Source organism: Raphanus sativus, chromosome 6, assembly GCF_000801105.2.
Source record: "Raphanus sativus cultivar WK10039 chromosome 6, ASM80110v3, whole genome shotgun sequence".
In the NCBI taxonomy this organism is placed as follows: domain Eukaryota; kingdom Viridiplantae; phylum Streptophyta; class Magnoliopsida; order Brassicales; family Brassicaceae; genus Raphanus; species Raphanus sativus.
In genome coordinates this window covers 33,474,370-33,501,743 of record NC_079516.1, presented here as the reverse complement: position 1 = coordinate 33,501,743, position 27,374 = coordinate 33,474,370, and the positions used below count along the sequence as shown (strand labels likewise).

Genomic DNA, 27,374 nt, shown 5'->3' with positions numbered 1-27,374 from the left:
AACATTGTCAAAAAGTTTAAAGGGAAACATCTCATGTACTTGGTGAAAGGGGCTGCTTATGCGCACACGGTTTACGATTTTGACCGGTACATGGCTGAGATACGGAGTGCAAACCCGGAACTTGCAACGTATTTGGAGAAGGCTGACGCCAGGCTATGGTCAAGGGTTTATTGTAAGGGGAACAGGTTCAACATAAAAACAAGCAACATCGCTGAATCTATTAATTCCGCACTGAAGCGAGCAAGAGGATTTCCGATTCCGTTCCTGCTGGAGTTCATAAGGCAGAAGTTAGGAAAATGGTATTGGAAAAGGAGACAAGATGCTTTGAGTCTCCCAACTGAACATAGCCGGGGTGTTGAATACTTGCTTGATGTTCGATCATAGATAGCGGATACGATGACGGTCGAACCAATTGATGGATGGCGTTTCTTTGTCAAAGGTGGCAAAATGGACTGTGTGGTTGATTTGGAACATGTAAAGTGTGATTGTGGTGTCTATGGAGTGGAGAAAATACCTTGCTCTCATGCTATAGCTGCTGGAACACATGCTAGTTTGCATATCGCCACACTTGTATGTCCACTTTACTCAAAGAATCATCTGTATGCAGGATACTCGGAGAATATATATCCTATCGTGTCATAACATATTGAGGAACGAGAATGCTTTCCTCCAAACGTAAAGCGTGGTCCGGGGAGACAGAAGAAATCAAGATGGCAATCTTGGTTGGAGCTATCTAGGATGAGAGGACACAAACCCAGGAAGAAACACAGGGCACGGAGATGCTCAAACTGCAAGGAAACTGGCCATACGAAACCACAATGTACACAACCAGTTGACTAGTTGTCCAGACGACCTAAATTTAAGTCGTCCAGTCTTGATTACCCGTCCAGACGACTAATTCTTAAGTCGTCCAGTGTTTCGTCTACCAGATAACCTTCAAGACGACTAAATCTTAAGTCGTCCAGAAGACCTTCTACTATCCCTTCAAGTGTATTTTTTTAGACGACCTTTTACTAAGTCGTCCAGTGTATTTTATTTTTAGACTACCTTCTACTATCCCTTCAAGTGTATTTTTTTAGACGACCTTTTACTAAGTCGTCCAGTGTATTTTATTTTTATACTACCTTCTACTATCCCTTCAAGTGTATTTTTTTAGACGACCTTTTACTAAGTCGTCCAGTGTATTTTATTTTTAGACTTATTTGTAAGTCGTCCAGCTGGAAAACCTTCCAGGCGACTTATTTGTAAGTCGTCCAGCTGGATCCAGACGACTTATTTGTAAGTCGTCCAGCTGGAAAACCTTCCAGACGACTTATTTGTAAGTCGTCCAGCTGGAAAACCTTCCAGACGACTTATTTGTAAGTCGTCCAGCTGGATCCAGACGACTTATTTGTTCAAAGACAAGTTCAAATACACAAGTTCAAATACAAATGCACAAATCTATACAAAGACAAGTTCAATAGAACGAAAAACCTTTAGAAAATCATACACAAGTTAGAAAATCTATACAAAGACAAGTTCAAATACACAAATCATACACAAGTTCAAATACAAATACACAAATCTATACAAAGACAAGTTCAAAGCCATACACAAATCTAATCATACATGCCCACGAACTTATCACCATCCTCATTCTCTTTCAAATGCTGATCAACAAGCTCCGTCCATATAACCACCGCCATATTATCCCTCATACTCTTCACATTGGACCTAGCAAAGTCTTTAGGGCTAAAGGGGACCCCAAGAGCATGACATTCAATGTACTTTAGAGCGTACAGGCCACAATCACCATTGTTGGCCGTGGGTACATCTTTCAGCCGTCTCTCATATGTGTATCGCTCCAACCCGTATTTGGCCCTTTCTTCGTCGGTGTTTGCGTTGACAACAAGCAGATAAGGGACCATCTCGAGAAAAGGCTCCATTATCTCATCCCATGCTTCTGGTATGGTACATGAAGGTATGCTGTCCCAGACGACTATGTGCCTGTTAGGGATCGATATCCAAATAGCAACCCAATGTTTGTTGTTCAAGTTCACTGGCGCATAGATATCATCAATGTCCTCCCCCCCACTTCTTGTTTGATTGGCAAAATGAAGGCATTGATCCGTCATAAAAACTCGACGCCCCACCAGGTAGCATTCTTCCTAAACCTTTGTGATCAGGTTGCGATGCTTTGAAGAACAGATACTGTTCTCTCCAAGACTGGTCAAAGTTGTGATCCAGGAAGCACATTCGCTCGCTCCGGAAAGCTTGTGGGTTCTCCTGATACCTCTGCCTCAGCACATTAATCCAAGCATCCATATGCTGCATATAAAATAATACAAGTTAGAACCTTCCAGACGACTTTTATTTAAGTCGTCCAAACCTACCAGACGACTTATTTGTAAGTCGTCCAGCTGGAAAACCTTCCAGACGACTTATTTGTAAGTCGTCCAGCTGGAAAACCTTCCAGACGACTTATTGGTAAGTCGTCCAGCTGGAAAACCTTCCAGACGACTTATATATTTACAAATCTATACAAAGACAAGTTACCAGACGACTTAAAGATAAGCAGAAGACTTACTACGTCTTCCAGCCATCCTTTGGGTGTCCGGAGGATGTGATACCACCAAGTTGGTGCTGTACGTGGTTTGTCCTCATGCTTAGTGAAATAATAACTGCAAACAAAAAAGCAATCAGTTTTGGTAGACTAAATCAAGCTATTATGGGTAAAGCAATCACTTACGGATCAGTTTTCAACCAATCAGCGAGCTCCTTCATCTTAGGTCTGTTTAGTGTGGGAAATGGATTACACTTTGCCACTCTAAGGAGTTTTTTTCTCTCTGCTGTATAAGGAGATATCTGCGTGGGAGCAGGTTTCTTCGTTCGTTCACTCCTTGCACGCACAGAAGCAGTGGGAGCTGTTTTGTCCAATACAACCAGGCTCGGTTCTGAAACTGGAACGCTTAGATCGGTGGAAGCGAAGCTCGGTTGTTGATCGTTGGAAGCGAAGCTCGGTTGGTCAGTGGAAGTGAGAGGAACAATCTCTTTGGAGGTGACACCATCTGCTTTATCCTCCGGCAAGATCTTATATACCGAGATCGCCTCATCTGCTGTATCCTCCGGCAACAATCTCTGCAATAAAAGTTGCACACAAGTTAACCCTGGACGACTTAAATAAAAGTTGTCTGGACGACTAGTTGATACTAACCTCTTTGGGCAGAGGAGAAGGCTGTTTCTTTTGAGGAGAAGGTTGTTTCGTTTGAGGAGAAGGCTGTTTCTTTTGAGGAGTAGGCTTTGCCTTTTGAGGAGTAGGCTTTGCCTTTTGAGGAGTACGCTGTCTGGTTTGAGGAGTAGGATGATTGGTTTGAAGTGTAGGCTGATCCTTTTGAGGAGTAGGCTGGGTTTGAGGAGTAGGCTTTGCCTTTTCAGGTGTAGGGGTAGGCTGTTTGTTACTAACCCCGGTTTCTTTGGCTTGAGGGGTAGGATGTTTGTTACTAACTCCGGTTTCTTTGGCTAGAGGGGTAGGCTGTTTGTTACTAACCCCGGTTTCTTTGGCTTGAGGGGTAGGGGTAGCCTGATTGGTGACACCAACCTTCTTCTCCACAGCTTCCAATCTATCGGACATCTTCCTAATCTCCCTGATGCACTTCTTAAACCCATCTTTCATCATGTCAACTACGTTAGAGGTGTAGGAGTTGAACATATTTTCCAACTCCTCTCTGGTCACCCAACTAGCCTCTTCTCTAGCCTCTCTAGCCTCTTCTCTAGCCTCTTCTCTAGCCTCTTTAGGAGCCTCTTTAGGAGCCTGTTTACGAGCTTTTTTCCGAGGTCTCTGATTGTCTTCCTCCTCCTCCTCCACCTCCACCACAACCATCTCTTTGGCTCTTTTCGATGGAGTCACAACCTTACGTTTTGTACCAGTGACTTCCCAGCAATCCATGGTCCACTTCCACGGTCTCCGATCATACATGACTTTAATGATATTCTCCGCGGGCACGTCCTCAACCTCAGAGTCCCATTTTGGCCACATTTCACTAATGTCCTTCTCAACAAAGTTGATCACGCGGGTCTGCAGTAAATAGAAGAAGAATCGAGTTAGATATTTGAAACAAAATACTAAATAGACGGCTTAATTATAAGTCATCTACTAAGTCGTCCAGCTGGACGACCTTCCAGACGACTTATTATAAGTCGTCTACTAAGTCGTCCAGCTGGAAGACCTTCCAGACGACTTATTATAAGTCGTCTACTAAGTCGTCCAGCTGGAAGACCTTCCAGACGACTTATAATAAGTCGTCTACTAAGTCGTCCAGCTGGAAGACATTCCAGACGACTTATTATAAGTCGTCTATTAAGTCGTCCAGCTGGAAGACCTTCCAGACGACTTATAATAAGTCGTCTACTAAGTCGTCTAGCTGGAAGACCTTCCAGACGACTTAATTAAGTGAAGATGGAAAGGTACCTGACTCAAGATAGCAGCTTTCATGAATCTGCGGCCTCTGCTGCCATCGTAAGCCAGAATCGGTGGAAGCGGTGGAAGCGAACTGTTTAATCTGGGACTACCAATACTAGCACCCATTCTCGGCAGAGCTGTGTACGCCCAGACCTGAAGAACTTGTATAAACCCATCCACGGTGTAACAGCCAGTAATCTCTTTGTTCCACAAAGAGTCCATCAGCACCTTAAACGAGACTCTCCCCCATGGATAATTCTCAAACCATTCTAAATCCATCACTAGCCTTGCCAGAGTAGCTCGTGTAGCGGTTGAAAACTTTCTCCCTTCAATGAATCCAGTGAAGATGGAAAGGTACGCGAGCCGCTTGCGATCTTCCATGGACCAATCCCCGCATCTCTTCAGTGCATCTATTATCTGATCAGTAGTTGGCCCAGCTTCCAGATGAACTCCCATCATCCCCCAGAAAGAAACCATCTCTGGGGTAACATCACATTTTGGTGTGTCAAGGTCCTCGATGTACTCGCAGTTTAGACCAGTGATCATTTCAAACTCTAACAGTGAAAATCTCAAAGGTTCTGGACCAACGAGACACCACATCTCGTACTTCTTCTTAATGTCCAGCTTTAAACAGAGCATGTGGTGAACCAGCCTTGAAGCCCAACCAAATCCCTGCTCCTTGAACTTGATGAAAACTCCCAATCTCGACTCCTTGAGCTCTTCAAATTCTTTCTCAGTGAGAGCTCCCTTAAGAGCAGCATGCAACCTGTTGTTATCCGAATGATACGAAATGCTATGCTGGGGTTCTGGCTCTTCCCCTAATGTGTATAACCTACGGGGGAGTTCTGGAATATCCATCCTTTTTGTCTGCAAAATAATCAAAGACAACAATAGAAGTCAGAACACAAGCTAAATCAATCACGCCTTAATTGTTACTCCAGACGACTTAGTAGACGACTTTAATATAAGTCGTCTGGAAAGTCGTCCAACTGGACGACTTAGTTGACGACTTATAAAAGTCTTCCAAATGGACGACTTATATTTAAGTCGTCTACTAAGTCGTCCAGTTGGAAGACTTTCCAGACGACTTACTTACAAGTCTTCCAGTAGAAAAATTTCAAGCGGACCTGATTAGTCGCAGAAGGAGTTGGAGTACTCGTCATTGTGGCTATAGATCTGAAAAAATAAACGTGAAACGGTGAGAATGAGTAAATTTATAGAGACAACGTTTTATGTTCATCTTTTCCTCGAGATTGATGACTTACCGGCGTTAGGGTTTACAGAGAAACGGCGCTACGGTTTACAGAGAAGAAGCGGCGGCGCTAGGGTTTAGAAGAAGCGGCGGTGCTAGCTAGTGTTTAGAGGAAGCGGCGGTGAGAACGTTGGTGAGCACGGTGGCGAGGGCGACGGTTTGTTCGGAAATAGTGGAAGCGGGGGCGCTAGGGTTTAGAGGAATCGGCGGCGCTAGGGTTAGAAGAAGCTGCGGCGACAACGGTGAGAATGAAGTGAGATAGATAGCCGACGTTGAGAACGATGGTTTGTTCGGAAATAGTGGGAATTCGAATCGCCTTTGATATCGCCGGTGAGAGAGAACTGTTAGGGTTTCTGAATTTCGCGGAAAATGAAACAAAAAAAAAATCACCTTATATATTGGGTAAATAATCCGGTTAGCTTTAAAAGTACATTGGTAAACTTTAAGGTTTGGTCTAGTTTAGACGACTTATTCTGGCTGATAATGTACATCAGACGACCTAATATTTAGTCGTCTGTGCGCAGAAGACTAAATATTAAGTCGTCCCAGACCCTAAAATGAACCCCTAAACTAAAATAACTAAATTAACTTACTAACCACGTTATAAAATCAAATTATACTTCAATAGTGTTTACTATACACAGAAATGAACACGCTTAGGTAATTTTAAAAATTTTCAAAAACGGTTTTAATGCTTTCCAAAATCTAACCCTAAGAACACATACAATACTACAACATATGTTGATGAAACATAAACTAAAGAATATCATGACTCACTACTTTCACTCATCTGGGCTGAAAACAATTGAAATTTGTTATATATTAATTTATATCTCTTAAGACATATGTTAATTACATAATTCCAATTTTTCACTTATCAAAATATTTTTTACAAAATTTTTAAATTATGTTTAAGAATAACTGTCCAGACGACTTATTTTCAAGTCGTCTAAACAGACGACTTGCGAGGAGTAGAAACGTAAAAAAAAATCTATTTTTTTGTTTGTTCACAAGGAGATAGTCGTAATTTCAATAGCCTTTTATGTTACTTTTGCCTTTGACCCAAGTTGGGGTATTCTTTTGGGTTTGACTCCAAGTTTTAAGTCACACTTGGCAATTCTCCCTTATATCTATCGACTTTTACCTATGATCAATCCAATCACATTGCGTAGACAAAAAGTCTATACTTGCTAACAAAGACAAAGTCTTATATTCACTCCATATTTGTTTTTCATGATTTATATTTTGTTTCATCGATGATTTCATTTTTCTAGATAAAATTTAATATCACTTAAAATTTGTAATCAATTATTCCTTCTGTTTCAGAAAGATGGATGTTCTAAATTTTTTTTTCGTTTCACAAAGATGTATTTTTCATATTTTAATGTATTTTTTGTTAATTAATAATGAAAAACTGTGTATTTTAAAAACATTAATTGCATTCCTTGAAATTTTATTGGTTTAAAAATATAAGAAATATAAAATTACAAAACTATGCATTAATAACTAATTTTAATGTGTTTTTTAATAAATATGAAAATCTTAAAATATGGATTAATTTGAAACAGAGAGAATACAAAATAATGTATGTTTTTTTATTGGTTGAACTAGTTTTATTTAGCGTTATTTTTATATAACTAGGATAAATCACATAAAATTTTATATTTTTTTAATCTTTGTGAAAAACTTTAAAATCTATTTAAAATGATACAGAGGAAATATTTTTTTTTTGAAAAAATGTAATTTGTATTTCCAAACATTCGTATTATATGTCTGTTGACTTTTTTTAATGTCTGTTGACTTTTAACCATAAACATTCAACTACTATGAACGTAGTACATTTGTACAAAGTGACAACATTATTATATAGTAGTAGTTGTTTGTATAAACCACTCATATACTTCGAAACTGATTGTATGCATGTGCGGAGGTAGAACGAATTTACAACTAATAATGATTAGAGGAAGTGATTGAGGAACTAAACAAAGAATATAAAAGAGAAGTGCGGTAGATACGAGTAGGGGTGGGCATAGAGCGGATATCCGAAATTTTAAAGATATTTGTGATCCGATCTATTCTATACGAATAATCAAATTTTCGATTCGATTCGATCCGTAATCTTTCAGATTTTTGGTGTTATGGATATCTGGAAAAATCAGTATATTTTACTGGATTTTTGATTTGATCCGTCGATCTAGTAAAAATTTTTTTTTTGAAAATATTAAAAGAAAAGTAAAAATTTTAATATAAAATAATAGTATTCCATTACAAATTATTTAAGAACTAAATATTTTTTTTAAAATAATGACCTAATAATTAATTTAGTAGATAAAATAACTAAAATTTTATATAGAGAAATAAAATTATATATAATTTTATATTTACATGTATATGCATGTGTACATTACCGATCGGATCGGATATTCGTTTTTTTAAAATGAGTATTAGTGATTTGCTTCTTATTTGACGGATATGTATTTGTTTTTATTCATAAAGTTACAGATATCCAGATTTTTAAGATCGAATTGAAACGAATAATGGATCAAATCAAATTTTACGGATATTTTGTTCACTCTGAGAGGTGGGCACAAATCAGGTATCCGGATTTATGAAGGTATTCGTGATCCGATCCGTTTTCTACTTATAATCAATTATCTGATCTGATTCGATCTGCCACCATCTGGATATTCGGTGTCTCAGATATTCGGAAAATTTTAGATTTTTGACAGGATATCTGATTCGATCTGTAAAAATAAATAAATAAATTCAAAATAATATAAAATAATAATATTTTATTGCAAAAATATTGTTTTTACTTTTTAAAATTATACAACTAATATAAATAAATTTAGTAAATAAAAGTACTGCAAAACTTATATACAATATAATATTTATATAACTTATATATAAATATCTTTAAATATATGTATATATATGCATATAACGGATAGGATATCCATTTCTAAAATATTAGTATTTGTGATTTGTTTTATTTTTATGAATATTATATTTTAGTATTTGTTTTGATTCGTAGAGTTACGAATATCCAAAATTTTCGGTTCGAATCGAATCGGATAACGAATCGAATCAAAATATACAGATATTTTGTCAGCCGTAGATATGAGAACCAAATCATTATATCGGAAAAGTTAAGATTACTACACATGCCTATCATTCATACCAACTATTCACCAACCAGTAATTAACCATCCCACCTTTTATTTATTAACTAACTCAAACTCAACTATATTTAAAAACTAGATATGAGCCCGTTGCGTTTCCACGGTTTCATTTGATGTTTTAATTTAATAGAAAACATAAAATAATAATCATTTTAGTATAGTTTTATGATTGATTTGCATATATTGTGTGAGATTTATTTTATAACTAAAAAATAATTTTCATACATAAGTTCAAGTTAAAATTTGTATTTTATAATTATGGTACATAGATGAATTGTTATCAACTTTCTATTTGGATTAGAAAAAACATTATACCTAAATTTTTGAATTGAACCCAACTCAAAATAAGAAATTGGATGAAAAATAAGAAAAATTGAAAGTCGAATAACGCCAATAAAGTAAATGATAACATTATACATTTTTATGTACTAATCTAATGTTTTGTTAAATAAGTTTTTAAATTTTTATTTTGCTAGAATTTGTTTTAAAAGGGGAAAATGTTCTATTTTGTAAATATCTTTTTTGGTTATTTACAATAAAAAAAATAAAAAATAATATTAAATACTCTTTTACATTTTTGATTAGGATTTTAGAAATAGAAAATTACTGTTATATAACCTTCTACAATTATCTTCTCTTTAGAATTTTAGAAATAAATAAATTGCTATAAAATAATTATTTCTTGTTACTAAAACATAAATTCAAAATTACTCTTTTTACAATTTCTATTAATACTAATTTTACACTTATTTTTTAAATAAATAATTTTACTATCTTGTTCATCATCAAATTCTCTATTAAAAATTTATCAAATAAGTTTTTACAGTTCTCTTTTGGTTATAACTTAAAAATATGATACAAATCTCTTTTGTTTAGGATTTTGTTTTAAGAAAAAAAGGAAAACAACTATCAAATATTCTTTTACAGTGTTTTAGGGATTTAGAAAAAGAAATTAATATTACAAAATAATTTACAATTATATTTTTTCTAGGATTTAGAAAAATAAAATTACTATGAAATAATTATTTCAAGTTAATATTAATTATTTTGCCATTTTTAAAAGTTGCCATTTTCAAAATTTTTTTTTTAAATATTACTAATTTTTTTTGTACATTTTTGAAGTAATGACAGATTTTTATTGATACATTCACAATCTAATTTTTTAATCGACGCATGTTACTGTGATATCGAGTGAAATATTTGAAGTTATTTTTGGTTTATAAATTTTTAACACAAATTATTAAAAATGAAAGTTAATTAGTTATAAGAAAATAAAATTAATTTTACATTTTATTTTATTTAGAATTTTGAGAAAAGGAAAATTAATTATTTTATAATTATTTTTCTTTAAGATTTTTATACACATAAATTGGTTTTTATAAAAAAAAGTTATGTTTAGTTAATTACATATTTTTCTTATATGTACAAACACATATTCATCATATTCACACATACTCATGTACAAACAACCTCATAATTAAAAAAAATATGTTAGCATCGTAAGATGTAACAACAATGATTAAAAAAAATTGAGTTGTATAAAGAAATTTAAAGAAAATAGTAAATACTCATGTAATATATTTCACATAAATACTATTGTGTTTTGTAAAAATAATGTGGAAACTAAACCTAAATATAGATGCGAAATATTTGTAGGTTTTGTCATAATTGTTTAACATACAATCTCTATAATATTATTTGAGAAGTCAGTTTCTACGTGTCGCGCTCACGTTAACTCTCACAATGGTTGATTACACGGATACCTTAATGAATTAAAATTATTACAACTAAACATTTTTATTGACTTTTTATTTAATTTCCTTTTTAAAATTTTCCAAATAACATATATAATAAAAATGAAACATTTATAAAGTTTAAAAGCAAATTTGAAAACGAAAATATATGCCTATATAATATGATTTCATTAAAAAGGAAAGTTCACAAAATAGTAATATTTCATTTTAAAAAATAACATAAAATATACTTTTGAAGTAATAAAACACTTTATTTATATCTATATTTTCTTAACAAAAATATATATTTGTATATAATGTGATTATATAAAAGAAATTTTCACATAGATAATCTTGATATTAGAAAAATAAATGTTATTTATTTTAAAACATTATTTTAAACAATACAATTTCGAAGTAACAGAAATATTTTAATATATCTATATATTTTTGTTAGATGATTACATACAATAATTAAGTAACATAAAATATATATGTTTCATTCACTAAAAATAGTTTATAATTAGTATTATTGAAATGTTTTTATTTATTTCCATATATTTATTTGACTATAATATCTTTCAATTACAGCAAAAATATCTATAAATTATATTTTACTTATATAATATAATTTCTCAAATACAATGACAATTGTTTACTGTTTATTTTTAAGAGATATTAGAAAATGAAAAATAGATTTTAACAGTAAACATCTTTTGATCAAATAATTTCCAAATATTTTTAAATAAAATAAAACGATATAATTTAACAAGGTAGATATATTATAATTATCATTATTAAATTATATGTTTTCTTAATATAAAATTTGATTTTAAATTTTATGTTTTTATGTTTGTTGAAATTAACATAACCATAATCAAAATACAAAAGAAAATTTGAATTCAGATTTTTAAGATTATTTATAATAAATTTCAGTTTACCATTCAATAAATCTAAGTCAAAAAATTATTTAGAATTTATAAAATATTTTAATTACTGTAGATATTGATATGTGTTCATGAGCTCCCAAAAATATATGAGTTACTTATGAATGTAACTTCCTATTGATCATTGATAAATATATAAAAATACATCCACATTAAACGATAAATAGAAATAATTTGATATGACTTAACTATAGTAAAAATAATTATATTTCAGTTGAATTTAAAAGAATATATGCAACTTAATATACTCACAACATGAGTAACTCGACTAATCCAACTTATATCTAATAGCATAGATTAAACTACAATAAAAACATATAATTTTATGGTAATAATTAGTTTTATAAATATAAACTATAGGATGATTTAAAAGATATTAACAAATGAAAAATAAAATATTAATCAACTATTACAATTTAGTTCTTTTGTAAAATTTATATGTGTAGGCATGAGACTTCATAATATCATCGTTATATTAATTTATTTAATTTGAAATCCGACACTTTAGTTTTTTCTCTTATTTCATTTTAAGCACAATATATTTTAATTTATAAATAATCATCCTAAAATATATTTACTTATATAAGACAACCAACCAACCAACCTAAATGCAAATAATAAAATTAATCAAAAATTTAATATATTTAATATAAAAATATTATAATTGAATTCAAAGAAATAAATGTAAACCAATATATCCAAATGATAACTAAATCGACTGTAAAAACAATAAAACTGACAGCATATAAAATATCTAAAATCATATGTCTAACTAAAGTAATATAATATTATTAAAATAAATTATGTTTATAATTATAAATTAATTTTAAATTAAAAGTAAATAGCAATTAATTATTATAGTATATTTACTTTATAAATATTTACATCCGTGCATGAGTACGGAAAAATCACCTAGTTATATATTAAAAAGGAAAATTAGTTAATTATAAAAAATTAATAAGAGTAAGAGCATCTTTATCAGCATATTTCAATGCATCTTAGAGCATTATAATAAAAGAAAAAATTGAAAAAATGATGAAAGATATATATCTAAGGTATTAAACAAGAAGTGTTTTGGCTAGGTTCTTCCACTTATTCCACTACTAAATATTACTAAACTTTATCTCTTACATTATTTTATTAATTTTTCACATCTAAACTATATCCTTCCACTTATCCCATTAAAGATGCTCTACAACATATGTAACAGTCTTAAAAAAATTTTGACACATGTCACAATCATGTTAATTGGTAACTTTAAAGAACCAAGCTTTATATAATAAGATTTTATCATTGAATAAATAATCATAATTATGTAAAATCAGTAACGAACAAGAATGTACAAAACTTAAACGTAATTGGAGTATTGGGTCTGCAAAGTGCAAGCTAAATCAGAATGTTTATTGGGTCTGCTAATTAAATAGGAGTACCAAAAGATAAACAGTTGTCCCAGTAATTTCCATGAAAGCCCATGTGAATTAAGATTTATAGTACGCTTAAAAGTAAGTCATCGGTTAACGAATCTAGAGATGCTACTACGTACAGCTCAACGAACTCGAAACCAGAGAAAAAGTGTTCTGTCATCAGCCAGCCCTCTGGAGAAGGAAACACAAACCTTTGTTATCAAGAAGAAGTTCTCCATTGAAGTTCAATCTGAATCCGACCATTCTTGGAATCAATCAGATGATATTTATCATTGATTCTCCGGTTACTCACAACATCACCAAGATTTATCACCACATATCCAAGAGTTTCCTGATATAGAGAAAACGAAAACACTCAGTCAAGTTTTTGTTCTTGTTCGAAGATCTTCGGATGGATTATAAATATCTTGATTTTGTATTATACCTTAGGATGCATATTTAAACCTATTCGTGAAGTAGTACTTATGACTTCAACGTGAAGCTTATCGTTTATGGGAGGCTCATCTAATGGAAACTGAAAATCTTCATCCCATCTTGGTTCTCTGTTTTTCTTCACACGCTGCATATCAAACCAAATGTGTTTCAAAAACCTGGCCCCAAACTTTTTTAGATTCATCTTAATATTTTTTTTAACAATTTAGGTACCATGCCAATCTGCATGTAATCTCTTTAAATTTTAGGGGCCAAAACAAACGTTTCATCCCGATGTGGCTAGAACTAGCCATGCAAAAACCCTAAAGTTAATGTTCTTTGCAGTTTTTGATTTTGCGTTTAAGAGAGTTTTTTGGTACCTTTGTTTTACGTTCTTCTCCTTTGAACATCAAACGAACAGAAGGGTTTGTGTGATATTTGCCTTCTAAATCTTCAGCTTCGTGAACAATAACCACAAGCAATCCACCACCAGAAGGTGTGCCTTCAGGTGCTTTCTCTACTGCATTTGGATCCTCTAAGTTGTCTGGAATGTCATCTTCTTTAAAGGGTTTATATTCCACTTCAACAACGAGTTGTCCGCGGGATTTCTCGCTAACTGGTTCATTTGGTTCCATGGATTTTAAAAGCTCAAGTGTCATGAGCTTTGGTTCCTCTGGAGTAAGGTCTTTTAGTAGGATTACATTCATTCCTATCTTATCATGTTTACCAACCTGAGTTTGGTCAAGAAGATAGAAGAATAGCAAATCAGAGATTACTAAGAATGTGAATATTAGTATCAAAACAAGAGTTGTTGTTGCTTTTACCTGTTCCCAATCATAAACAATGAGCTGCAGTTCTTGGCTCTCTGGTTCTTTGACAACTAAATCGAACTCTTCGTTCCACTCAGGGTTTAGATTGCTGTGTTTGACAACTGTCTTCTTACCAGGAACTTTGTCTCCAGAGAGTGTTAGTTTCACATAAGGGTCTGATCCACCGAGAAGATCTTTCTTCTTAAGCTTTATTGCCTTGATGACTTTCACATTAAGCAATCCAACAGGTTTCTTCATTGCTCTGCATATTCGATATTTGTCAAATACTGTAGTAATATAAGTAAGAGTTCAGTAGAAAAACTTACTTAGAAGGATCCATTATCTGTACATTCAAAGTCTTTGGCCATAGGTACATGTTTGCAACCTGGTCTTTAATGAGTTCCTACAATAACAAAAGAAGCCAGAAACGGTTCTTCTAGAGTTTCAGGTCTGAAAATGAATGTTTGCGTGGATGGGAAGGAATAGAAACAGCCTCCAAACCATCATACCTGGACAAATCGGTACAAGCCAGGAATGGCCATTACGTCTGCACCAAGTAACTTCAATCCAAAATCTACTTGTGGCTGCAGCAGAAATCACATTTTAGACTCTCTATGTGTGTTTAAGGTGTTATTCAAACAAAAAAAATTCTCCATTTGTGGATTAGACCTTATCCATAAGGGAGACAAAAATGTTGGCAAAACAAGGGAAAGATGGGACCAGTGGCTTCAGAGTAATCCTAGGAGTAGCAAACACTTGCAGATCAACCACCTGATGATGATACAAACTTGCAAGTAATTAAATATGAAGAGGCTTTTCTTGTCGATAAAGCTATCAAAAACTAACCTGGACAGTTGCTTTTAACCCAAATGCTGTGGCTGCAACAAGGATATTAGGGTTCCCTGCCCATTTCACTGACAACTCCATGATAATTTCTTTGTCATCAGTTGCATAAACTTTCATTCCTGCAAATGAGGGGGACACTCAAAATAAACAAAAAGGAAGAAGAATCTTGAAAATAAGATTGTGTATCTAATGAGTGTTCAATCAAAAAGAGGAGAAACCTTGGAAAGTTGGTGGTAATGAACCCAAAGTGAGCATTTCAAACTCAACTGAATCTATTTTGTAGTTTGGTATTTGTTCCGCAATAATTGGTTTTGAAATTGACTTGGCCATGTTGCAAATAGCCTGAAAGCGTTGTAAGAAACATTGTTTATATTTAAGCAAACAAAAAAAAGGAAACATTGTTTATAGTAACTGAGGACTAAAGGCAAAAAAACATGAAGCTATTGAAGAAGAAGAAAACTCTACCTTGTTCATATAAGGCCACATATGGCCAATGAGCTTGTTAAGCCAATCAATCTACAGAGAGAACAAAGAGACTTTGTTTCAACTTTTTAGACCATATATATGTAATATCATTTAAGTGAGAGTGTCTAAGAGGAAGTAGAAAAACACGTACACGATCAAAATCTGGATTTTTCACCCATAAAGGTATTTCAGGGAACATTTTTGCTATAGTCTCGGAATCTAACTCCACCAATGGCTTGATCTCAGGATCCTGATCAGAGATTTAACAAACAATAGAAAAGAACAACTAATGAACATTATTAAAATTAAGAGAGTTCAGTTTCAAATTTTCTAACAATGTTAAAATTAATCCATTGAATTGATCACTCTTTCCCATATTGTTTCAAAAATCGAGTCTATCAAATCACACACACGTATTTTTTTGAAGAGACAAAAAGTGATCGTATGATATTGTGCATGCAAAAATTATCAATTTCTCGAAACCACCATCGAAAAAATGTAAATAGGCACGGTGTGTTGCATTTAAACGGGAAAATAATTGTAGGTTAGAGATGTGATTAAACAAATTAAAATATTTGAGAAGAAGATTTGAAAATGCCTGAACGTCAGTAGACTGGTGATAGATGAACAAGTAGTAACCGATTACGATCCCGACCGTCGTCCCGAATCCGAAACCAAACGCACCCAATATTGTGCTGATGATTCCCATCTCTCATCAAATTCAAATCTCCTGGAGAGGAAATAAAATAACTCTTCCTATTCTTCTTACTTAGAACCACGATGAAATTAAATCTACAAAGAGGAAAATCACATTGATGAAGGGGACTTTAAATATAAATTAATACTATCGATTTACACTATAAACATATTTACTATTTTCATCACTTGATAGAAATTTTATTTGAGATTTTTAAAAGACAGTGTGGAATAAGAAACTTTCAAGAGCGTTATGTGCGGAGTCTCTCTACAACGTCCATTTGTTTAGCTGGATTTTATAAATTTTCAATCAAACCTTTGCTTAGACTTTTTGTTTCCCACTTTTTGCGTAGTCCTTAATCTTCTGTTAATCTTCTGTTTTGATGGGTACAATATCTTAAATAAATGTCTAACAAAATCTTCCAAATATCTTTTTTTTTCTTTGAATGAATGTAAATTTATCAAACAATTTTTTTTTACATCAAGTGCTTCTGATTGTCGAAAACACTACACAATACCAACGGCTTTTATGAAAAGAAAACTACTTCTTATCTACTGCTTCTCTTCAAGTTCTTGTCTCATGCCATTTGATCAAGCTATCTTCGAGATATTGTTTACCCTTTCCTTTCACCAAAAGCAACTTCAAACGGACCATTTTATCTACAAGTTTTGACAAAACTTCCACACCCACCGGATGTTCTCCATGTCTACTAACATTTCGCTTCCTCCATATACTACGAACCAATGTTTGAAAAGCATAACGAATAAGAAAGCTCCCCGTATTCGTATTCCCGAATGCAAAATCACGTCAAAGATCTCAGACCACTCAGCAGTAAACCTCTCCCTCATAATTCCACCTACCATATCCCTCCAAATTCTCCTAGAATAACGACAACTGAAGAACAAATGCTGACATGTTTCTTGCATTTCTTGACATAATACACAAACTCCATCTAGTGTACTATTCCATTGTCGAATTTTGTCACTAGTTTGCAATCGTTTCTTTATTGCAACCCATACAAGAAAGGAGTATTTAGGCGTGGAATGTGGGAACCAGATACCTTTACTCCAATCACACCGTGGTTGAGGTTGGCGCAAACACATCCAAGTTGCCTTTGTAGAAAAGTTCTTGGAATATTTGTCTGCTGATTTTCTCCATAGAGGGATATCATCATCTTGATTTACTCTTCTTCGGATAACTCAATCTGATCTTCAACATCATTCAACAGCTGCACTCTATGTCTCCCTCTTCTATGACGATTGAGCACGTCAACCACAAAATCATTTTCTCGAATGCCTAAGTCAATGCTTCCACCTTCGCTCAAATATTTTCTGGATCCGGGTTTTGTGTACTGCTTTGTTCGTTTACGAGTGAGGAAAGCACATAAAGGGAGGAAATTTATGCTAATTGTTGCTGTATGATTCAATGTCACTGAGCTTATAGCCTCTTTGGTTGTTTTTTGTCTTGTTTCTTTAGAAATTGTGTGTCTATGGGATCTTATGTTTGTATAGTTGTTGTTCGTATGCTCCAATTGCATGATTGATTAAACCAATTTGAATACTTAATCAAAAATTTGATTTTTGTTTTAATCATGTGGTTTTGCGATATTGTTGTGTTTTGATTAAACCAGTGGCTAATTACCTCAAGTTCGATGTGTTTTGATCTTCAGAGCTTTTTGAAAGTTCTGTGTTTATTTTTTGAGTTTTGTGAGAATCTATTTGGTTCCTTACTGTGATATTGATGTTGTCTTGAGCAGGTGACTTTGTCAGGGTTATGTTTTTGAATTTCATTGATGGGTTATGGTCGAGCTTTGGAGATGAGAAGATCATTGTGTTCTTGATCAAGTTTATTGTTTCTTTGGAGTTTGCTCTTGATCAAGTATATTTCTTCTGCTTCTCTATGATTGAAACTTTGTTTCCATGTATCAGCACAAATGGCAGTACTGTTTCGCGCATAAAACATCTCAAGATGCTTCAAGTCTTACAGAGTACTTAACCAAAGATGCTTCAAGTCTTATAGAGTACATAAACAAAGATGCTTTGTTGGTTTCTTGATTAGGAAAATGTCAAGTACCTTCCCGGGATTAAGCTAGGAAGAAATTTTGTTGCGGATCCTGACCATGAAAATGCAGGTTTGTGATGAATTTTTTTACCTTTTTACATGATCTATTTACATTCTTGAAAATGTTGAATCTAAACCCATGCAGTGAAGGAAGCAAACATGTTGGTTTTTGTTACACCGCATCAGTTCATGGATGGTATATGCAAGAAACTAAAGGGAAAGATAAAAGGAGAGGTTGAGGCTATATCTCTTGTCAAATGGAAGGAAATGAAGAAGAGAGGTCCCTGTATGATCAAGACTCATCTCCAAGGAACTCGGTAAGAAATTATCATGCTTTTTCAAATGTCATTTAATTCTCCGAATAACTATGATTTTAAACTTATGATCTTTTCTTTGTCTTAAAGAGAACATAAGTGTTAGAATAGTCAAGGAACAATGTGCTTTAGTGTCTACAATTAATGGATGTGTTGCTGATGTAATTTGCTTGGACTTATTCTTGGGTTCACTCCCTAGGGTGAACATCTAGGTTCACCAACCAATAGAATTGTGTGATTTAAGATTCAGTATCTTTTAAAAAGGAAATAAAATATTATCGAATTATATTATACTTTTAAAATAAAAATTAAATAAAAATTATACTAATCACAAAAAAAAACTTTTTAATCTAAAAAAAATATTTTCAAAAAATATTTTTAACGCTCCCAACAAACATTAAATCTTAGACTTTTGGATAAATCTTAAATTTTAAGATTTATCCAAGAATTTCGGATTTACCCAAGGGTTTAGGGTTTACCCAAGAGTTTAGGGTTTAGGATTAGGATTTAGGGTATAGTTTTTTGTTGATTGTGTTCACCCCCGAGGTGAACTTATGAATTCACCTCTTTCCTTATTTCAATTATATTGCCATAAATATTAATGTCACATAAATAAATAAATTATAAATTACAAAAGAAGTAAACTTTAAATCATAAACTCTAAATTCGAACCCTAAACCCAAATCTTAGATTTTTAATTTTAAACTATACCCTAAACCCAAACCTATACCCTAAACCCAAACCTATACCCTAAATCTTAAATCTAAATTTAAATCCTAAACCCTAAACTCAAACCATAAACTCTAAACCCAAATTCTAAACCCTAAACCCAAACTCTAAACGCTAAATCCTAAACCTTAAACCCAAAATGTAAATCATAAACCCAAATTTTTCAAATACCTTTGGGTTAATGATCATCAAATGTATTTTCAAATACATTTTAGTGTATAGAGTTCGGGTTTATGGTTTACAGTTTGGGTTTAAGGTTTAGGATTTAGGGTTTAGAGTTTGGGTTTAGGGTTTAGAGTTTGGGTTTAGGGTTTATGGTTTGGGTTTAGGGTCTAGGATTTAAATTTAGATTTAGAATTTAGAGTATATAGTTTGGGTTTAGGGTATAGGTTTGGACTTAGGGTTTAGGGTTTGGTTTAAAATTTAAAATCTAAAATTTGGATTTAGGATTTGAATTTAGAGTTTATGATTTAAAATTTACTTTTTTGTAATTTATAATTTATTTATAGTGTGATATTAATGTTTATGGCAATTTGATTGAAATAAAGAAAAAAGTGAATTAATAAGTTCACCACCATAGAGGTGAACCTAAGTATTGTTCTTAATTCAATCGGTTATAACTTTATGTTCGAAACTATATGTCGTTTTGGTATTTCTAGATTTGAGATCTTGAGTTAAAGCATTACGTTTTATTAATTGTCAACTCAAAAGTATATTGTCCCTTTTTTCTCATCGAGCTGTGTTATATGTAAAAAAATTCATATCAGTCTTCTATAGTTTGTGAAAATCATTTAATTTCTTGTTTTGTTTCTACAAAAAGATATTGACAAACCATAAGACCATCTCTAATCCAACTACATAATTTACTATAAAATATAGTAGAAAATGCAGTTATAAATGAATTAAAAAAACATTGTTTCATTTATAGAATAATAATTTGTTTTTTCTTCGTGATAGCATCTTTCATTGTATTTTTTACAGTAAATTATGCAGTTAGCTTAGGGACGTAGTAACTAAAATATCAGCGAGATGCTCTTCACGTATGTTCAACTACCAGACAATTATAGTTAGTTAAATGCTAATTCCTTTTTACTATTTAGCTAAATTGTTGTGTTAGCTAGCCGTCAGCTGAGAATTGTCTATTTTATATATAAAACAGCCCATCCATTAGAGATTTGGCAGTGCCGATTGGCTCAATCGCTCAGAAGGTATTATTAAGAAAATGACAAGGTTTTGATTTGCAGTACGTAGTTTTATTTATTTATTTATTATTTTTTTTGTTCACTACAGTACGTAGTTTTACTAAATAGTTTATTAGTACATTTCTAGCCAGTTCTTAATCGTTCAAATTAATAGTAACATTTTTTTTTCCGTCTGTTAAATTTATTAAGGACAAGGCCCAAAAATGGACCCAACCCAAACGAAAAAAACAAAAGGCCAAGACGGCCCGATACAAACTGATCAAAGCCCGACATAAAGGGCAAGAGAAACATGGGCCAAGCCCAAATTAAAACCCAAAACGGTGCGACCTATAGCCACGCGTCCGAAGCCTGCGCGTGATCACCCACGTGTCCAACTCTGATCTTTGCGCTGGACACACGTCTTCTTTGCATCAAACCGGGGTCCAAACGCCGGAAAAAGCTTCCGGACGCCGCCCCTTCGTCTTCGCACCAAACCAAATCGGAGAAACTCCGTCTCCGCCATCTTTGCCGATGAAACCCACCTCCAACGACTGTATTGAAGGTATGGGGCTGCATCGGTGACTGAACTCCCGGATAAAACCGCCGCAAACGATACAGCGCTTCACCGGACTGCTACCACGGTATGCATCTGCAACGCATCCGTCTCCGTCACCACCACTGTTAAAAACAAAACCTTAAGCCGGCCGCCATCACCAGAAAAGAGTCGACGGCGCCAGAGTCAAAGCCGGACGGCTTCAATCGGATCGAACACCGCCGGAGTCAAAACGGGATAAACCCGAGCCGATACGATAGTAAACAAACGGAAAAAGAAAAACTGGGGTCGGACCGACGGTGGCTGTGAGAGCCCACCCGTCGGCCGGAATCGATAACCACGGCGAGTGCTTTTCTTGAGAGAGGTTAGAGAGAAATCCTTCAAATTAATAGTAACATTATGCCCTCTATCATTTTCATTTCATTTAAATATTTTCATAGTTGATCATTTTAAAATTGATCTTAAGGCAATAGACAATATCCTCAATGATTTCTGTATTAATATTGTCCACCATATGAAATAACTATTCGAAATCTTCTTCATTGGTAGTATTTTGATGGCAGGCACATGCAAACAATGCATGAAGACCGACCAATCCTATTATGGAAAAACATCACGACAAGGATGATTGGTTGGTGTGATACCACGTAAGCAAAATCTACGGTGACAGAATTGACTGGGGCCCATAATTTCCCTCCACGTGAAGTCATCAACGAGGAAAGCCACGGATGATACCGACGTGTATGGTCAAGATCCGCCTAAGGCATATCCCGTGTTAGACGGGCCAGATTCTCTCAACGGCTATTGTAATACTTATTTCATGATCCGACGGTTGATATTGAAAAGGCGGTGACCGCCCCGCAGTGTTTCCCGGGACTTGTGCTGTGTTGCGCAAGTGCATCGTAAACTTGAAGCTATAACATTAAAATACTACGGCATTTTAAGTCTCAAATAAATAAATAAATACTTAGAAAAATAAAATTCGATGCTAAAAATAGACTTATATTATTATTGGTGGGTTCGTTTATAAAAGGAAACAGCCGTCCCAGTTCTTAGCAGCATGTGTGCTCTTGAGGTTAGGGTTCTTTAGAGAGAGTTTATATATATTTTATCAAACGATCCTTCGGATCTTGTAATGGAAGTTTAAACATTAACGTGTTTTAAGTACAATCTTTTCGTTTTCTCCCTTTGTTATTATAAACCCTGATTTTTTTTTTTCAACTTATAGGGCTTTTTCGATCGTAATATTTGGTAGATCATCGCCATTTAAGACACATATACAGAATTATCTTTCTCTGCTTTCCCTTGTTTTTATTGTTCAATATTTTCTTGAAACACCCTCTTCTTTAACCAAAAATATATATACCATCTTGTCTTGAAACTACATTAAAGTTTTTATCAAAAAAGAAAAACTATATTAAAGTAGATTATCATATTTTATCCATGGAAACAATATCTATGCAACGTTCGCAGGGCAAAGAAGTTTCTGGTTTGAGACCATTCAAGAACCCTAAAAGAAGGAGTTCTCGTGGAGGAAGCTTGGCTCTTCCGATCAACCCGACGTCTTCTTGGGGATCTTCTCCGACGCATCTTCCACCGCCGCCTAGCTACTCCCAGCCTCCTCTTCTCCCTCTTCCACACGTCAACAGCTCTCCTCTGCAACACGTCAAAAGCTCTCGACCACGTGTGAACAACTCTAGTCTCCTTTACTCTCTGGCAAGAGCAACATCTGAAACTTTACCGAGACTCCCTCGAACCGGTTCGGTTCAGGTCCGGACTAACCACAACCATGATTTCCCGGAAGGATTTGATGGTTATCCCGGTCCAGCGATCATGTTACTATCTCCTCCGCCGTGTAGTTTGCCCATGCCTAGGTTTTCGATCAAACCGAAGCTCAGTTGCAACGCAGAAGCTGCCGGCAAAACTGACGTAGCCACCGATATCATCCGTCGTGTTTTACAGCTACGTTAAGTTAAGGTCGGCGATGTTACAATAAAATAAAGCCCGTGGGCTTGGGTCTGTCTTGTTTTTAAAAGTGATAGAACTCTCTCCTTTTGTGTGATTTGCTAAGCCATAACTTTTTTTAAAAGGCTATGTTGGCACAAAGTATAAGCCTTGCCGGATTACATTTCTTTCAAGTTATTTCCTTCTATAAGATTATTTTACCAATACTAATTAGACTTATTCTTCGGTTCACCCCCTAAGGTGAATCTCTAAGTTCACCAACCAATAGTATTGTGTCATTTAAAATTCAATATCTTTTAAAAAAGAAAACAAAATATTATCGAATTATATTATACTTTCAAAATAAAATTATACTAATCACAAAAACAAAACTTTTTAATCTAAAAAATATATTTTCAAAAAATATTTTTAACTCTCCCAACAAATATTAAATCGTAGACTTCTGGATAAATCTTAAATTTTAAAATTTATCCAAGAATTTCGGATTTACTCAAGGGTTTAGAGTTTAGGATTAAGATTTAGGGTATAGTTTTTTGTTGATTGTGTTATAAATATTTTTTTTAAATCAAAGTTTTATAATTTATCTAAAGGTTTACTAAAAGATTTAGGGTTTAACATTTAGAGATTAGTATTTTTTTGTGGTATTAATTTTTTTGAAAAAGTACTTATTTTTTGCATTTAGTATAATTTTATTTATTTTTACTTTATTTTTTATTTTTAAAACGTAATATAATTTGACAATATTTTGTTTCCTTTTTCAAAAGATGTCAAATTTGAAATAACTAAATCGTATTGGTTGGTGAATCTATAGGTTCTCCGTAGGGGTGAACCCAAGAATAACTCTACTAATTAAGTCCATGTTAATTTTTTTTTTAAGACCATGTTAATTTTACGTGTTGCTGCAACCTGATTAGTTGCAATTTACAGGCTATTGTTCATTTTGTTATCGCTCAGCTATTCACAGCTAGTCACTTACTACTTAGAAATCATTTTATCGATTAAATTTTATTTAATATAAATTGTGACCAATCGCATAATATTGCGATAGACAAAAAGTCAATATTTTTTTTTGATACAAAAAGTCAAAAAGTCAATATTTAATCGCAAGTTATGCTTCGACACATGCAAAGAAACATTGTCCAATAAAAAAGACTAAATGATAATCCGCGCCTTGCGCGGAGTAAACTTTTTTTTAAATATGTTGTATCTAAATAAATAATACATTTTTTGTTATGAATAATTTTTTTTTACATTTGATTAGGGATGACATATGGGTAGGTATCATTTGGTTTGGTTAGGTTCGGTTTGGATCTTTGCAAATTTGGTTTGAATCTTTATATATTCGGTTTGGTTTTAGATTCAGATAACCCATTTAATTTTTTAAAAACTTAAAGTTCATATATACTTTAAATTTCTCAAAACATAAAAATAAAAATAATATGTTACATATAAATTTGAATAATGTATACCAAAATACTTAAATTTAACATAAAAATTGGTTTAACTTAAATATTTGGATAGCAAATGAATAGATATTTTCAGTATTTTGAGTAATGTTTAGTTATTTTAAATATATAATTTTTACTATTTTTATATATTTCTAAATATTTTGGACAATTTAAAAACATCTTAAGTATTTTGTTTATTTCTTTGAGATATTAATTTTTTTAAATAATATATTTAAGTATATAAATTTGATTCGAATATACTCGGATACCCAAAATATTTTGGTCCGAATCGGGTTCGGTTCTGGTTTTTAGATACCAAAATTTTAAACATGTTCAGATATCTAACGAAATTGATTAAAGTTCTATACTATTTTGTAGATTGGATTTGGTTCGGTTATTTGGATTCGGATTTTTTTCCCAACCATATATTTTTTATTGTAACCAAATTTTAAATGAAAGTGACGATGGTTCATACTGATTTTAGGTATGCAACAATTTTTAAACCAAAACACTTTCTTTTATGTACGTGATTTATTTAGTTAATCATTAAAAAAATGTTCAAGACCCATTAAAAACGATAGGCTGAACTGAAAAAAAGTTACTATTGATCACAAAATTTTCAATGTGAGGCTTGTACCATTTTTAGTAATTTATAATCGTTTTAAAAAATTCGAAATACAACATATAAGAAAAAATATAATTTTTTTTTATTATATGCTTAATGTGATTGTTTAATTTATTTTAACAAATAAAATTAAACGAAAAGTATAGAGGATAAAAAATTATTATCAAATCTTTATTATTCATAATCATTAATGGTGATATATATGTCAATCATATTAGGAAGTTCCGTAGCTTTTATTTAAGGAAACAACAGAGAATATTTTTTTGTATATTAATAATTGATTTAATAGTTATTTAATAAAAACTATAATATATGTGTAGATGGACCAACTTATTTCTCTAACAATCCTCAGAATAATTCTCATGATGACACGTGGCTACCAAACAATGTTGCAATGTTCCAGGATTAATATATAGGGGATGTTTGATCTGAACAAACGTTAAGGAAAATGGTTTACCTCATATGAAATCAACCTTCTTGTTTATTCGTATACAAATTTTGCATCATATTTAAAAGACCATGAACTATTAATTTTTTTTATTTTATATACAAAATATTGAAATGTCGTCAATCTCTTCAGAATTTAGGCGTAGCATTTAAAATGTTTTTAATAAAATATCAAAACTTTGGAATTGGTTTGAGAAAATAAAATTAACTAGATTTTTGACCAGATAGTTTATTCGATTTATAATTTTATATAATAACTGTATACATTTTTTAGAAGTCCGAGATCATATTCATACTTAAACGTTTGCGATTTGATAATTATACTCAAGAGTTTAGATATTTTCAAGTATCTCATCACAGATTAATAAATTTTTATAATATGGTATTAATTTTTAAATTGAGATTATGATCCTCGATTTAAACTTAAATATTTGAGTGTTGATGTCTACAATTGTAAATTTAGATAATACAATGTATTTCATTAAAAATTGATAAATTTTATAGTGTCGTATATCTCAGTTTACTTTTAAAATTCCTATTTTCAGTTGCTATTTTTAATAAGTTACCAGTGTAATATAAATACGTTTTATAAACTAATAGCGTTTTATAAAATTTTCAGTGTCAATTTAATATACATATCCATATTTACTAATTTAATTAAATTCATCTTAAATAAAACAAATAAAAATAAATAGTGTTTAGTTTACATCGAAACTTTTTAAAGATTATTGAGTTTTTAACATACAAAACTAAATCACTTTTTATTTTATTTTATTTGATTAATTTGAAATAAGTATGTTATGTGACCTGCAAGTTTTTATAAATAATAGGTGTAAATTTGACAATATTTTTATTAAAGATTCACATTTTTTCTTTTTAAACAGTTTCTTTAGCTATGGCCAATGTAATCTTATCAAATTAACGTGATAACTAGATTTTGATCCGCGCTTTCAAAGCGCGTAATAAGTTTTCAGTGAAATTATTATATAATCGCGTTTTCTCTTCATTTAAAGTAGTTTTCAACATAAAACAGTAACCCGCAGTCCGAACCGAATCAAACAAAAAAATCGATACGTATCTGATATGAAATGTAAGAAATAGCAAAATAGACCCTGTAGGATGGAACAAAACATATCTGAATCCTAAGTGTTATTAGCAGAACCCAAATGAATAACTAAAAAAATTGAAAACTATAAAGAAGATCTGAAAATGATCCAAATGTCCAAATTTATCACAAATAAATTAATTTGATATAAATTAATATTTTTATTGTGTATTTACATTTAAATGTTACAAAGAAATGTTATATTTATTGTTTTGAAACCTAATCCAGACCACGGTTATATTTCAAGAAATTTTTATTATCTAAAATCTTATAAATTCCTCCAAAAATTGTTAAAACTCGGAATCCGACTATCGGTTGAACCGATTGGTGACCTGATATTTAATCGATTTGACTTAATATTTTATATTTAAAGTATTCTAATATATGTTCATGAATTTTTAGAAGAATAATGGATATATTATGATGTGATGCTCTAATTTTACAAAAGTTAGCTATACAAACTGATTTTTCCTTTTGTTATAAGTGTAATAGATCAACTATTGAAAAGATGTAACTAAAACCAGAAATATATTTAAGCATCAACGATATATATACAATTATTATAACTTAACGATTCATGTTTGCAAAAACTATAATCATTTATTTTTTTATTTTTTTGTTCATATGTTATTCATTTCACACAAGATTACGTATATATAAATATTATAGAAATGTTATTTATTATTCTAGAATAAAAATTAATAAATATTTGTTTATAATTATAGTTAGCATTAGTGATGAA

At 32.3% G+C, this 27,374-nt stretch overlaps 2 protein-coding genes across 3 annotated transcripts; one reads left to right on the top strand and one right to left on the bottom strand.

Annotated features, from left to right (window-relative positions):
* Positions 1-12,986: 12,986 nt before the first annotated feature.
* Positions 12,987-16,456, bottom strand: LOC108810208 (synaptotagmin-2). Of its 2 annotated transcripts, XM_018582338.2 has the most exons (12): positions 16,106-16,456; positions 15,659-15,757; positions 15,508-15,558; positions 15,261-15,384; positions 15,043-15,161; positions 14,866-14,967; positions 14,706-14,780; positions 14,523-14,599; positions 14,212-14,458; positions 13,768-14,118; positions 13,401-13,535; positions 12,987-13,307 (listed from the first exon to the last, which is right to left on the bottom strand). In XM_018582338.2, the coding sequence occupies exons 1-12, from the start codon at positions 16,214-16,216 to the stop codon at positions 13,176-13,178; spliced, it is 1,623 nt and encodes a 540-aa protein (XP_018437840.1). In that variant the 5' UTR covers positions 16,217-16,456; the 3' UTR covers positions 12,987-13,175. The 2 variants fall into 2 exon arrangements, with proteins under 2 accessions (XP_018437840.1, XP_018437838.1); XM_018582336.2 differs by having other exon boundaries at positions 13,768-14,458.
* A 5,540-nt stretch (positions 16,457-21,996) lies between these two features.
* On the top strand, positions 21,997-23,184 carry LOC108808978 (uncharacterized). Its single transcript, XM_056987983.1, has 2 exons — positions 21,997-22,117; positions 22,516-23,184. Exons 1-2 carry the CDS (start codon positions 22,103-22,105, stop codon positions 23,011-23,013), a joined length of 513 nt encoding a protein of 170 aa, XP_056843963.1. The 5' UTR covers positions 21,997-22,102; the 3' UTR covers positions 23,014-23,184.
* The last annotated feature ends 4,190 nt before the right edge of the window (positions 23,185-27,374 follow it).

Excerpts from the sequence above, each read along its gene's own strand:
- LOC108810208 (XM_018582336.2), bottom strand. The coding sequence starts at position 16,216 with ATGGGAATCATCAGCACAATATTGGGTGCGTTTGGTTTCGGATTCGGG. Across the intron at positions 14,600-14,705 it reads GCTTGTACCGATTTGTCCAG|GAACTCATTAAAGACCAGGT; the intron begins GTATGATGGTTT and ends TTGTTATTGTAG. Across the intron at positions 14,459-14,522 it reads CAGATAATGGATCCTTCTAA|AGCAATGAAGAAACCTGTTG; the intron begins GTAAGTTTTTCT and ends TCGAATATGCAG.